This window comes from Coloeus monedula, assembly GCF_965178545.1.
Source record: "Coloeus monedula genome assembly, chromosome: 5".
Classification (NCBI taxonomy): Eukaryota; Metazoa; Chordata; class Aves; order Passeriformes; family Corvidae; genus Coloeus; species Coloeus monedula.
The window spans coordinates 59,824,249-59,839,385 of record NC_138785.1 but is presented as its reverse complement, the minus strand read 5'-3'; the positions used below and the strand labels follow the sequence as shown (position 1 = coordinate 59,839,385).

The 15,137-nt window shown below is 38.8% G+C and overlaps 1 protein-coding gene across 7 annotated transcripts in view; it reads right to left on the bottom strand.

Moving 5' to 3' along the window:
• Nucleotides 1-15,137, bottom strand: part of LDB2 (LIM domain binding 2) — a 212,982-nt gene that overhangs the window by 36,640 nt on the left and 161,205 nt on the right. For all 7 annotated transcript variants that reach the window (XM_082282562.1, XM_082282564.1, XM_082282563.1 and 4 more), the window contains 2 exons: nt 10,568-10,690; nt 8,872-8,955 (listed from right to left, as the gene is read on the bottom strand). In XM_082282562.1, the coding sequence (XP_082138688.1) occupies nt 8,872-8,955; nt 10,568-10,690 (207 nt within the window). The remainder of the gene's footprint in view (nt 1-8,871; nt 8,956-10,567; nt 10,691-15,137) is intronic.

Below are 15,137 nucleotides of genomic sequence, written 5' to 3'. Positions count from 1 at the left end.
AACCAAAAAAGCAATAAAAATAACCATTTGTTGTTGCTGTTCATGAAGCATGACATTTTCATGGCTAAAACTGCCTAAAGGAATAGAGAAATTAATTTCAATAAATTGGATTTTATGTGTATAAAATACCTCTGAACAAATGAAAATGATGAGATGACATTTGGATCAAAGGAGATATACCCATTGACTCTAATGGATGTTGAACTGGATCTTTGATTAACAAACTGCCTTATTATGAGTAATCGTGAGGCAGCAACACCAAGTAGAAAAGGTAACAAAGCACAGGATTAAGGAAGCAATTCAGAGTAGGGAGGAATATTTAACACAGCAGAATTTTCTAGCTGTGCAGAACACAACACTAGAAATGACACAATATTTGTGTCAATTCTCAATGTCTTCTGCCTCCACTCTGCTCACAAGCCTTATGTGGACATCAGTACAGGTCTGGTTCAGCACCTTTGCTGATTGGTGCTGCCTATGAATTCTCCACATTACATCCCATGGGTCTACCTGAAGAGACAAAACCACAAAATCATGGGCTTCCATTTAAGAAACACAAAATCATGGGTTTCCATTTATGAAATTGATACATCTGTTCATATTCCCTTTAATAGCAACAGAAGGTATGCTTAGAAATCAAAAGGAATGCACTGATCTACACATTAATGTAGGACACCAATATTCATAAATGTGTGCATACAGCAAGGAAAACGTTTACTGAAGTTTTCCAGTAGGAGAATAATGACAAATAATTGCAAAGGTAGTGAACAGTATGGTTCAAAGGACACCTACAGAAACGGGTGTTCTGTTTAGATTGATATGTAAGTGTATACAGATAGAATTTTCTTTTTCACTCAGAAGTAGTGCAAAAAATCAACCTTGTTTCTTTATGCTTATTTTGTTTTCAATTCAAGTTTTGTAAATTATGATAATCTGTTCTGAGCAACTGCCTACTCTAAATTCTACTGCTGAAAATCAGTAGTCACTCTAGTGAAATGAACAAATTTAGAGCAGTGTGAAACAATAATAGGTCAGATACAATCAATATAATGTTCCAGATCCAGAAGAATGAAACAGAAATTTACAGCTTCATGGAATCCTACTTAGTCTGTAGGATTCCCCATCTCTTTCTTGTCTTCTTCTATCAGTGTTGGCAAATTTGGAGACGAGGTCCAGCTTTGACAGATGCCAGCTTATAAAAATCCATACTGCTGCTCTGTTCTCTGCCCAGCACAAGTATCACTTGGGGAGCTATTAAGGATGGTCATAATTTAGGTGAAAAGGATTAGATTAGTTCTTTCATAAGATCAGTTGCCTGACCTGGCTCCAACAGTGCTTGCACCAGTACAAGGGAGGTGACCACAAGACAAATTTAGCTTTCTCTGTGCCAGTCTCTAACCCAGACTAATAGTCTCTAAACTATTTTACTGCTTAGAGACAGATTTTGGTATTTAGGGGTTCTGTCATGAATATAAAATGGAGAGGTTACAGATTAAAAAATGGAAGTATATGGACTAAAAGTGACAAAGTGGGTGGGTATCCTCCATAAACACAACAATCAGGGCATCAACCAGAAAGATAAAGGCTTTTAAGAAACATCCTAGAAGTAGGATCAAACTCAATAGCCCAGAGAAAACTTTCTATTAAAAAGTCAAATTTCAGCTTAAGATGCATCAAAGAAGATCTCTCCAGCAGTGATGGGCAAACAGTAATGCTGTTTTACGTATAGAAAGAGTGGCAGGGGAAGGGAAAGAAAGGGGATAAGCAGGCTAACAAGTAAAGTTAACTATGTATAGAAAATTACTTTACAAGGTTATATGAGCTAGTTGCTTGTGATATCCCAATTGAAATGAAATTATCTTTATGAAGGTTAAAAACATGAGTGGGTAGGCTACAGGATTCCCTTTCTAAATGAAAAGCAAACCTTAGAGTTGCATAAGCTTTCCACAATAAATAGTTTAAGTTCTAAACCAACTCCTTCCAAGAACAAAGATTTGAACCACCAGCTTTGCATTAAAGCCTATTTCTTGACCTCTTTGGAGCACTCACTCCTCCCTGCATAAAAATTCATGCCAAATACTGATGGATATTCAATATTAAACAACTAATTAAAATTTTTGCTGTTTTCATTGCTTTGAACAAGAAGCTGGTTTGGGCATTTTCAGGTCTTCATAACAAATTGTACCTCTGCAGGTCTCATTCCTAAACTTAATTAACAGTTATTATTATTTATGACTGTACTGCATACTAGTCCAAGCTTTAAATTGGTCTTCTAAAAAGAGAGCCTGTGGCTGTGTTCTTGGACTTTTTTTTCTTCATCTTTTTTCTTTTCTGAAATAACATTATTAGTTCAAATCTTGTAGCTTGTTTTTATATGACTAGTGCTTTGTCTTTGTCTTTCTTTTTCTCCTTTTTACCCTTCTGACATTTTTAATTTTAAACTGCTCCAACCTAACTTCATTCTGATTTCTTACTCATAGATGCTTCAAGGACTCACATTACTGATTATCATCCTTCCATTCTCATTAGTCCAGACCTTAATTTTATTTCAAAGGTCATATGGTCTGTATGTCCAGTGAGCACAGCAACTGCTTGTGTTCATACACACACATCTTTCTCCTCAACTGATACTCATGAGCCTGGTAGTGCTCTTTATGTGAAAACTGGCCATTACCGTCTCCAGAATACTGGCAAAAGCTGCCATTTCTGCTAAAATCCCAATTTGTACTCTGATCTCTGTAGTCTCTTGTTCTCTATTCCCATTCCCCACTTCTCACTGACTTCTGAAATTTCTGATACTCACAAACACTAAAATCTGTTTCTGAGTCATTAGGAGCAGAAGAGGACACTACTGCACCAGCTTACTGTACTCTCCAGTCTGGTTTAAAATTGCCATCTGATTTTTTTTAAATGCTTTTGGGTTTGCTCCATCCTTTTTTGTTCCTCATGTGCTGCAATTTTCCCATTTGTTTTAGCAAAATACTTAGAAATCAAGGGATGAAAAGCACACCAGTATTATTTCTAGCACTATGAATATTATCTTTCCAATCCATGCCCTAGCCAGGGATTGCTTCAGATTCCATCTTTGCTTTAGAAAATTTCTAAGTTGGTGCTTAATTCTCTACCTGTCCCATCTTCTGCAACTCTCCCATCCCTGTTCTCTCTGATATTTCATGCTTATGATGAATTAACTCCTGATATAAGGATTCTGTGATGTTCTGTCTTTATTAAAAAAGTGAAAAGCTAACATTTGACTGTATGAGCTTTTGCAAAGAACACATTTCTTCTCATTTATTATTCTGAAAGTAACATATAACTATCCCTAAAGCATTAGATACATAAAAGAGAGGAACAGAAACCACTGTGATCATTACTAAAATAAATGCTAAGAAATTACATTACCAGAAAACCTTGGCAGAATCAGCTAATTATAGTTGGCACAGATAGATTATGGATAGCCAGCTACAGTAATCTGAATCCTTCTGTGAGAACCCTCTGGTTTTGACTGTATTTTCCTGTGAAGAGCTACCCCAAGCTGGATTTGTTTAGATTGAAAAATTCCATTATTTATAGGAACTAAGACTACAAAATATTGTGTCTGCTTTCAACATCTATGGTACAGAGGATTCTTTAAAATTTTGGCAGCTTTCTTATGAAAGTCACCAAAATGATTAAATGACCCAAACCGCCTCCTTTGAGTGCTTGAGAACCCTTAATAGAACTTCTCATTCACATCCAGTAGGACACAGCATCTGAACACATCTTCTGTCTCCCTAGCACCCCCCATTCAGTGCACAGCACAAAGCTAATGAAGTTCCTCTGTGCAGGGCTTCACTCGTAGTTACTGAAGACATGGAAACATAGCAGAAGCAGGGGGCTGCAGAACAAGAAAGGATAGGCTTTGGAGTAGCCCAGTGCTGCTGTAACAAACTGCCCTTGTTCCCAAGCTGTACTCAGTCATGGAAAAAGAATTTTCACTAGTGTGTTTCCAGAAACACCATCTACTTTTTCAAATACATAGCCAGCCTTAGACAACAGACTGCATCCAACAGCAATAGTTTTGTTGTTAGTACATGGGGCAAGATAAAATCCCAAGTGCTCTGCAAAATGAGGCCCTTGCTTTCTCAGAACGGCCACCTCCCACTAGCTGTCCCCTCAGACTGCCCCAGTGCTCATCCATGTGCCTTAGCCCCACACGTGTGCATTGGAATAACAATACCTCCTTAGCTGGTAGGAGCCATGCAGCCATTAAGGTTTGCAGCTTAGATTAAATCAGAGAGTCATTTAGGTTGGGAAACACCTCTAACATCATCAAGTTCAACCACCAACCAAGCACTGCAAGGCTGTCACTAAACCATGTCCCATAGTGCCGCCTCCACAGGTCTTTTAAATACCTCCAGGAATTGTGAATCCACCACTTCCCTAGGTAGCAGAATGATGCTGGGGAAGAACTGACAAGAAAATGAGTAGCACTGAAGCACTTGCTACAGAGTGAGGGCTAGTCATCCCATGCACTGCATGCAGTGGGGAATCTGTGGGAAACACACTGCCTGATGATGTAGTTCAATGATGATGACACAATGTAACTCATAAAGGGAAATGAGTTCATATTGCATGCATGACTCTAAATATAGCATTTATTTTCGCCCAAGCACCTGACGTTACGTCCTTAACATGTATGCATGTAAACTTTCTCCTTCTTCACTGAAGATACACCAACATCTGTAAAATAATGACTAGATAGCTGCCACATACTGTTATGGATTAGGAACAAAATAGCTCCAAAATTATTTGAACTCATATCTGTCCCATGCTTGAAACCATATTTAGAAAATAAAATTTCCCTGCACATTAAAGGAAGCTGTTGCATGTGTGTCTATTTTGCACGTGCAAAAGAAAATTTTGTGTACACAGTGGGTATACATACAAATGGCTTTTGATTACAATGTAAGTAGTGCCTTTAGAAAATTGTGTCCAATTAAATAATTCTCATTATCCTCCTAGCAGAAGAAATCCAAAAGTGTCTAGCGAGGAACTAAATTAGTGAAAGTGAGGACTCAGAAAATATTGTCCTCTGTGTGGCAATAGTGACACCTCGTTATTGTCTTATATAGAAAACAAACAAATTGGATAATTTGTAGCTCAGATAAGCAAGCCCTGGTTAATAGAGTCATACAGGATGTAAGGGGAAATGGGAGTGCGCATTCCCCTGCCTAGATACCTCTCCTGACGCGCTCTGCCATGCTAACTCTAACTTTGCAAGGGGCAGATGCAGATTTAGCTCCACTAACATCAATAAACTGGCTACCAGAGCCAGTGTGGGGAGGATGCAACAGATACATGTGGGGAAGAGCTCTAAGAAATCACTCCAGCCCAGCCCGTGCAAGAAAGCAGAGAAAAATTTTGAAAACCAGCTGGGCAAGATGCTACCATATTTCAAGGCTCAGGCCAGGTAATTCTGTCTAACTGACAGTAGGGGCTGACCTTTTAATAGTGTCAGAAATTTTAAGAGAATGAATCATTTTATAGATGGCAGCAAGAAATATCTGAGCTCCAAATTTTGAATAGTGCAGCTAGTATAGAGGTATTGTTTTTAGAGTACATTCAAATCCATTATGCATTGAAGCTATAAATAAAATAGCTCAGCAATTAAAAAATTGTGTAGAAAAAAAAGAAGGTAATGTGGGGAGTAAATTATTGTAGCTTGGTGGAAACTGTTCTTCTCAGTGTTATCTTTGCCTTCAAACTCTGTACAGGATTCCTGTTTGTTCCTGGACTCGTACTGACTGAGACTAGGTCTTGGCCTTATTATCTGGTAGTTCATAATATCTACTACTTGATGACTTGATAAGAAATTACATTTTAAAAAGCTTGATATTAATTTAAAACCTACAAGATTTTGCTCATTATTTCTGAGACAGCCTATTCAACTCCTAGTCAGCAGCTACAGCAAAGTATGCTGACCCCATTGATGAGGTAATCAATTATGCTGGAACAAAACAAACTCATAACTAGCAAGAAAGGAAGCCTATGATCTTACACAGAGCCAGAGAAAACAGAGAGAAAGACCATTTGGCAATTGACATAGGACAAAACATTTCATTTCCAGGTTCCAAGAAGATATATTTTAAATTTATATTAAATATGATTTACAAAATCAATGTTCTTCTATGCTGGACAGCTTTACTTGTAGTGAATGAAGACAAATCAGGGCACACATCCAAAGCTGTGGCTTTACAAGCATGTGGCACTCAGGAATGGAGGTTTACATGCCAGCAACTGCAATTATCCCAGCTAGCAATGATTTAGCATTCTGTGATGTCTAGAGCCCAAAAAACACAGGCTATGCTTTTATATCACAACTATCTGAAATCCAGGTTTAAATTCTGCCTTTAAAGAAACTGCAGCACAGCTTGCTGCTGTATGCACTTTGGAGAATAAAAATGATTAATTCCGCCCATCAGTGAAGTTTTTGCTCATGAGTATCACAAGCCTTTGCTGTGTGCAGCAGAAAAAAAAGAAATAATTTTTATGCTTAGTTTCTGATCCTTATTCAAAACCATGCAACAGTGCTAATTACTAAACACTGGGAAGACTGAATAAAATATTATAAAATGCTGACTTAAAAACCAACAAAACAGAACACCTTAAACCTAAGTACATTTACAGTATTTTAGTGCATGATTTTTAGTGGATGAGCTCAGAAAAGATTTTCATGTTAAAATAAACAGAGGAAAGTAACTGGAAAAGAAACAAATCAAAATGGAAATACACCATGTAATACAAGCTGCCATGATGAACCGAGCACCTGGAAAAAAGAGCAGAATGATCAATCCCTCACCACAAGAAAAAGAGACATGTAAAGATTGGCTTGAGAAAAAAAAAGATTTCCTCTTGGAATCACCACAGCAGGAGCCAGAGGAAGCTTTGCACCCAGAGACCTAATGTCATCTGTTAAGCTAACAAAACTAGTTTGGAAGAAGAAAAGAATTAAGACTTCATCTTTTCATCCCCTTCCACTTCACTGCTCATCTCCCTAGTGCTTATCTTGATCCCAGTTTTCTTTTTCTGGGGTTTTTTTCCTCCCTCTCCCTCTTCCTTTCTTGCCTTTTTTTTTTTTTTTTTTTTGATGCTGACAGAGGGAGCAGCATGGGTGCCTGATGCCAGCTGCCTCCTAACTGGAACCGTGCCTTTGTCATTTCCAATGTCACATTGAGCAATCACAGACTATTCCAGAGAGGACCCAGAAGGGGTCAGTGACAGAGGTAGTGCTGGGAATTCCACCTGACCCTTGGGGCCCCGTGGAGGCCACAGAGTCCCGCGGCTGCTGAGGGGCAGCCCGAGCGCACGACGCTGCGTCCCATCACGCTCAGGGGATCAAACACCCCACAAGGGGGTCAGTGCCTGGTGCCACTGCACAGTTTGCAAAGAAACCACGGAAACAGCCTACCTAAGTCAGACACTTTCTGCCCAGTTTGCCACAAGGAATTTCGCTAGGACATGCTCTAGGATGCCCTGCCACAAAACAATGACAGTGTGGCTGTAAGGTTGCCAAAGCACAAGAGCTGCTCTCTGTACCAAATCACGGACTGAACTAACCACGAGAATACAATGTGCATTACACAGACATGTTAACCTTACATTTACACATGGAAAAATCCTAATGAAATGTATTATTCCTCTGAGGTTTTATGCCACATTCTTCTTTCAGTTACAATAGACCAGACCTGCCCTGCACAACTCAGGCTATAATTTGAACAGTAATTTTTACATTAACACCACATAAGCAACAATCAGCAATGGTTTATGCTATTGGGAGAGTAAATACAACTACAAGCTATCTATAAACTGTAGGGATATAGTGAGAGAGATCTCATCACGTGTCTCGGTTCTGCACCCTGTCTCCCCTGGAGTTCAAAACATTCTGGGGACAGGACTCCATCCATCCATAGGGAAGGTATTACAAGGCTCATAGAACTGAATGAAGTACAGCTAAATTACAGACTTAGGTATAGCTCTTCATTAGGCTGAAAATAACTACATTTTATTGTGTTCATTTTATCTTTTAAAAGTGCCTTGAATAATTACTCACACAATTAAAAGGAATAAAACCAGATACTCTTGCCCAAGTTGGCTTGGTGTATCATTGAGCAATTTCCTAGAAACAGGAAAAATCTGAATTTGAAGCTTGAAATATGAACTCTACAAATCTGTATTTCTGTGTATGTATTGTAAGCCCACACCAGGGAATACTTTCAAAAATAAAAATAAACATCTAAACTTTGAATGCACTTTAGGGGTCAAAAAGCAATGGGAACAAATGCATTATTTAATCGTAAAAACCGCACTCAATTCAGTGCAAGGCTAAGGAGGAAGCTCAGGCTCCCAGAGGCATGTGAAGTGAGGACTGCTTTGAGGGACTGCTGCAAACAGGGCTGGAGCTGAGCTTTCCCTCAGCTCTGCCTCTGCCTGGAAGAGGTGGCAAGGTTGAAAGGCTGGAGAAGACAGGCAGCTTTTAATAAGAATTAGCTGCCATTTTCTCAGGCACAGTGAAACAGAGAAGAAAAATATTGGGAACTTCTTGTTTACAATAAAATAAAGGCATTACTCAAAACTGAGAAGAAAGACTTTTAAAAAGAGGGGCTACTCACACAAGGCTTGGAGTGAATGATAAAATTCTTAGCTTTTTTAATAGCCTATTGTTATCAGCTACATCTCTACTACGGTGTCTTTGTTTTGCCTTCACCCTCATTAAGGGTTAGGTCAATTTCTTACCTGAGTGACACAGGCTCTGCTCTCATTACCTTGACTCAAAGCCAACAGTACCTTTTAAAAAATGCTCACAATAATCATCAGCTATGGAATGCTTACCCTGAGGTAGTTGAGGGTGAAGTTTGTCAGACCCATTCGAGTGATGTTTTTGGACAGCTGCTCCAGCACCTGAGGGTCTTGTGCCTAAACAACAAAGGAAAAAAGAATTTTCACTTTGCTTTTCATTGGTTTGTTTTTGGTTTTTTTCTGTGTGTTTAGTGGAGTGTAGGAAGGGTTCCCTGAAAAGCAGTGCCACTGCTATGGAAAAATTACACATTGATGCTAAATTTATGTAATAAGCTGGAGTTCCATATGCATAGGAAAATGTAAAGCAGTATTGGAGCAGACTAAAGACTGTTCTCCAGTATGTTCCTTTGATCCCTGCCCATCCATTCAAAAGATAGACCTAAGAGGTCTGGTCATACAAGTGAGCATGGCCCCACCATGCTCACTTGCTCAGGAAGCAAAGAGCTTCCTGAGGGATTGCAGTACACTTCGAGCCTTCTATTTGTTGGCTGGGGTCCCAGGACATTAGACAGAAAAAGGCAGGAATAAGAAACTTATCATTTTCTTTTTGTGGAAAGAGACTGCAGCAGAAAGACCTCATCAAGTATATGACACTAAGCACAGTCTGGAGAACCCTTCTAATCTAAGTTATTTTGCCAGAATTAAACAGTGAAAAATGCAAGTATAGTGCTTCCCTGACCCTAGCCAGGAGCTTTACCTGTGAGACCAGCCTCCTCTTTAAAATGAGATTAATCTCGTTACAAAAATAATACCTGCTGGTTGCTGTCTAACCTGCTTCGACTCTGAATTGTAGAAGTCCCCTAAATACATAATGTTGATCATGGCCATCCTCATTGTCCCTTAATGGGATACTGTTGAAGAGTTCAGTTGATTAGTCCCCTAAAACAGCAGATAATGCTGGGACAGAAATGGTGGGGCAGGTTTTCACAGGTGTTTTCTTCAGGCTTGTAATAGCACTTTGAAAAAAGCTCCAGGTTGCTTAAGCGATTTAAAATTCCTCACTATGAATATATCTTTATCTATAGATATCTAAGTAACTCGATGTTAAAATATAGGAATATCTTTGGGTCTGTGTTCTTACCCTTTATAAAACCATAGTCCTGCACCTGATTTTGTATATTGGGGCATTACTAGTAGGAATGGTTCTATGGTGAAGAAATGAAAGTGTTAATACAAGCATGTTCTTTGTTTCTCCACAATTTACCTTCTTATATTTTGATTTTAACTTGTAGAATATTTAATATTTTAATGTTTCATTGAGTGTGTTTTCATCCAATAACAAAAGAAAGTCATGAAATGTGGAACAAAAAGAAGGTCTGGATTAAAATTCTAATGGTTTCTAAGTAAATATATGGCAATTTCTTATCTTACGTCTATGCAAGGGTAACATCAGTTTCTTCATTTAAAGCTTAAATATAATTCATACCTACAACGATGAACTTAGGTGTAGTTCATATCAATAATAAGAGATTTTGGACCCAAATCATACAGACCACCAAGTGGGATTAAAAAGAAAATTACGTGCTAAAACAGAATGAAAACATAGCAACAGTGGCAATAATAGAGCACTGAGAAACAAGGGAGTGATGAAAGAACTTGTAAAGAGACGTAATTGCAGGCAAACCAAAATATTTATAGTTAATTGCCTTGGGTGTGAAATTTGCTGGAGCTCTTCATAAACCTAATCTCATCTCTTTGCATTAGGTCAAATGAATAAAGGATTACTTACATGCATGGCTAGAATGCTGCGTGGGACTAATTCTCTGTATTGTCTAATAGTAAAGTGCCATGTTTTTATTCTCATAAGATCATCAAAAGTAAACTCCAAGATAAGACGTCCTTCTGTGCATACCTAGAATACATAAAATGCATGAAATAAATTCCCAGGAATTTTGTTTTCAATGGTATTGTATCATCGATTAAACAACATTCAAAAATATCAGAGCAGTATTCTGTTGTACATCTCTGCTAGATTAATTGTTTTTTGTCCTCTTGGGGAGAAAGAATGAATGTGGGAAAATTACTTCATAGGCCTTACCTCAGAGACAGTAACTTATAATGCTATAGATTTTATAGCATTTTACAAACATAGAATATTGTGCACTTAATCTTATTTATTGCATCAATTCTCTTTGCCTCATAGTTTGCTACTGCTAATTAATGACTGAACCTCACAGTGGTGGTGGCTGTGGTGCAACTGAGTGCACTCGATGGCAAGTTGCTGAACCAGTCATTCCCAACCTGTTTTAGACTGCTCTTTCCTTTCTACAGCTTGGCATATAAACCTTTCTTTCATGTCCAGTTGGAGTAGGCAATGCCCTGAATGCCTGGGGCCAAACCTGGTTTTTTTCACTAATTTTCTCCTTGTCTTTTCCAAGTGTCCTTGTCTTTTCCAAACACTTTGTCCTGTTTGGTTTGTTTTTTGTGGTTTTGTTTTTTGGTTGGTTTTTTTTTTTTTTTTTCATTTCTTATCTAGTTTTATTAATCACCCCTTCCAAGGAAAGCCAGATTGGTGCCCATCATGGAGCTCTATTTTCCTCACAGGTTTGAGACTGAGGGGAGCAGAGGAGAGCCAGGACAATGAAGCTACTTCCACCGAAAGTGGCTCACACAGCTTTGTGAGGAATCTTCTGTCTAAGAAAGGACAGAAGACATGGGAGGAATAAATGCAGCAAGTGGGTACTAGCTATAAATGAAAAATAAAATAAATTACTGGGGACTTTTAAACAACTCTTCACAATTTTATGTGGAAAAAGTACATGGTTGTGGTCTTCTTTAAGGTGAAAAATACAAGCCCAGCATGATATCTTGACTGGGGGCACTGTGGAGTATCGAAAATGATGTCTGATTTGAAAACTGACCATCACTGTTGATTTTTTTTTTTTAAATTGGATATTTAGACTTACAACCCCTGTTCACAGTAAGCTTGCAAGTGCAGGGTACAGAGATATTGTGGAAACAGGGTGTAATGGCTTTCAAAAGAAAGGGTTTCTACAACTTTAATTTTAATACAGCTAGTATTTGATTGAAAAATAACCACCCCAGATTCAGCTGAGTCTGTTGAGCCTTTTTACAAGCTCCAACTCAGACTTGGCCAGCTCTCACTTGGTCAATGTGTGGCTTTTCTGGTTAACAGTTCACTTTAATGCCCTTACAGTTTTTCTTCCTTATTGTTTCTGCAAAAATACATAGGTAATTTTAACAGGCATACTATATAGACAATTTCCTGTAGACCTGTGAAGGAGAATCTTGCAACAGGTTCTCATCTGCCCTTTTCAACACACCTTAGTGATGCCTTCAAATGTTTAATGTGCCTTATGTTTCACCCTTATTTTGATTTTCACATCACCTGCACTATGATGAGAAATTACACAAGGGTACACATGCATACACATAAGGATTCACAGAAGAAAAATATTTTCTATTAATGTTACTGTGTCGAGACCAAAGATCCTGGTTACTGACCAGTTAATGTGAAAACATTTCAGGTTTAAAATAATTTTTTATAATAAGACCTGTGGCTTCTCAAATGTTTCTTCTCTTAAGCTCACATCGCCAAAGCTCTTAGCAGATTTTAGGCACTGGCATTAACAAATTTTAATAGAAAAACTTAAACACATTCCTCATATTACAGTGGTAAAAATTTATACATCTTATAAAGGAATTTAATTTCCTTATGTAAAGTAGAATTTTACAAATTGCTTTTAATCAATAAAATTGGCACAGTTCTTATTTTAAAAGGGCTATTTTTTTTCCTGAAAGCTGCTTTTTACACAGAATCCAAAAAATCAAAAGGGTCTCCAATTAAGAAAACATTTTCTGTTGTGCTGAATTCATGTTACCGTACTGTGAGCTCTGACATTTTGTTTCTGTGGTAACCAAAATCAGCTGATTAGTTGGCATGGCAACAGAAAAGATGTAATCCCAGCAGACACACTCTAATCAATGCCCCCAGCACAGATGGTCTCCGGAGGATCAACAAGAAAGAGGCTGGCAGGCATTCAGTGTATCACGTGGTTGCTCTAGACTAGGCCAGGAAAAAACTAAAAAAGAACATTTCTCAAACTAACCAATAGATTTTTAACCCCTTCACTGCACTTATTAATTGTAGGAATTTCAGCTGCTTATGCCTATGAAAACCAACTTTGGTCCTGTGCCTTATTGCTCACAATCTCATTCTCCCAACACTGGGCATCTTTATAAGTGCTCCCCCTTTATTAACTACCATTTCTCAAACATGAGTTGTTGCTTGAAAAGAAATCTAAGGCTTATATAAATCTGGGCAATGTCTGGTATTATTAGTAAGGATTAAAACCGCTGAGTTTCAAGGGCTTCACCAATACAATCCAGCTGATGGTTGCACTGTTGGGAGCAGGAAGAGAGCAGTGAGCACATGGGGTGCCCACTGTTTTAGTGGTCAAGGCAATGCCCACCTCTGCCATTCTACTGGGAAACAAACATTGATAAGTGTAGAAAAACAATTTGCCTACACATAAAGTGGGAGTGCCAGAGTTGGAGTAAACATGGTGAAAACAGACTTAGGAGGACTCCTAAAACTTTCATCTACCTGAAGAAAAAAGTGGAGCATCTCCCAAGTAAACAAACAGAGTGGTCTTGCCTTCAGTCTACAACATTTTATGTATGCCATTGAACTGTTATAAATTCTTTATACTACTTATTTATATCTTGATAAAAAAAATTTAAAGTGTGTGACACTTTACAAGGACCTCTCAGCCTCTAAAGACAAGCTGGACTATTCATATTCTTACTGCTAGGCATCTTCTGGCCATACTTGTTTGAAAAGAATTGGAAATGCCATTTTATGTATTCATCCAATACTGCTGTATGCAGTGATTTGCTCTAACTAGCAAAATGTTGAAATGAATAAAATACATTTGATTCTTGATTCTGTGGATTCTTGATTCAATACATAATGAAAAGTGTCACAGTCTGTTATGTCAGAAGTTAGTGAATTTTCAGCTTAGAATTTTCTTGTGAAACAGAAACAGTTTGTAGCTTTGCATTAAACCCCCCCCTCATGGTAGTTTCACTGGGTCAAATTCAGTTATGATCCAAGGAGCTACACAGCCCATTGCAGTGGGGCTTATTATGGGAGGTCTGCTTTGTTCCATCACCGATGCTGTGAGAGTAGGAGTTTACCTTTGAGTACAAGATCTGTGTCTTTGGTATCTCTGCTAGGAGTTAAACAAGCACAGCTGAGACAACATTCAGCTCTAACTTATTTCTGAAAGAGTAATATATTCTCTTCTCCCCTCTTCCACCAATTACTGTATTTCAGATTTGCTCTTACTAACGAGCCATATTTTAAACATACGTGCATTAAACCCTCCTAATTTTTCTCCTAGAATCCAAATCACATCTCCACCTGAACTTTTCCACCAGGACACAGGTTTATATCGGAATCTGCCAGAGAAACGTCAAGGCTGAGGCAAGCTGTGCACTGCTGGGGCTGCAGCAGACAGAGAAACCCACTGCACACAACAGGACTGTGCTGCGGGGGGCAACTGTGGTCCCCTCACAGGAGGTGGGCACCCAGCCCAGTCCATACTGTCTGTTCATCTTTGACTTGCTGGATGCTAACCTCCTTTCCAAAATAACAATGCTGTCATGTGCTGCCATGATAAGTAAAATAATCTAATTGCATTGAGAAAAGTGTACTGTATTTACTGGTTAAAAAAACCCAAACCAACCCTCTTTTATTTGCTATTGCAATAAAGCTAACACAAAGGGAAATGACACAGAAATCGCTTTAGGGAGCTCAGCAGTGAAGCAGCTACTGTGTAACTTTGGCACATCTCCTGCACATGGCCAGGACTCACAGCTTCTCATGAGCAGACAGGTGGAAAAGAGGTGCTAATAGGAATATCTGGTCTCTTCTCTGTCTATCTGTGTGTAAGCCACAGGGGCTGGAGTGGGCTCACACTTCCTGGCTCACCAGGGCACCGCACACCGGCAGCTTCCTCTCCTCTGAGCCCCACCCCAATGGGAGGTGGCAGAGAGGGCCCTGCAAAGGGATGGGACTCACATACATGCTAGAACGGCACAAGCCATGTACACTGTAGTCATGATGCTGTCAATAGCCAATGACTTAAAATTAAAACCTCCACAGTCATGCAGGCCAGGACTAGCTACCATGGATTAGCTACCTTCTCCTGCTGCCCCTTCTCCTTTTGTTCTTTGATTCATGAAAAAGTTACAGATGAACAGGTACAAGATGGAAGACCATTATTTCCTGTTAATATATTAAAATGTATTCACTTCCATATTGAAAACAGTTT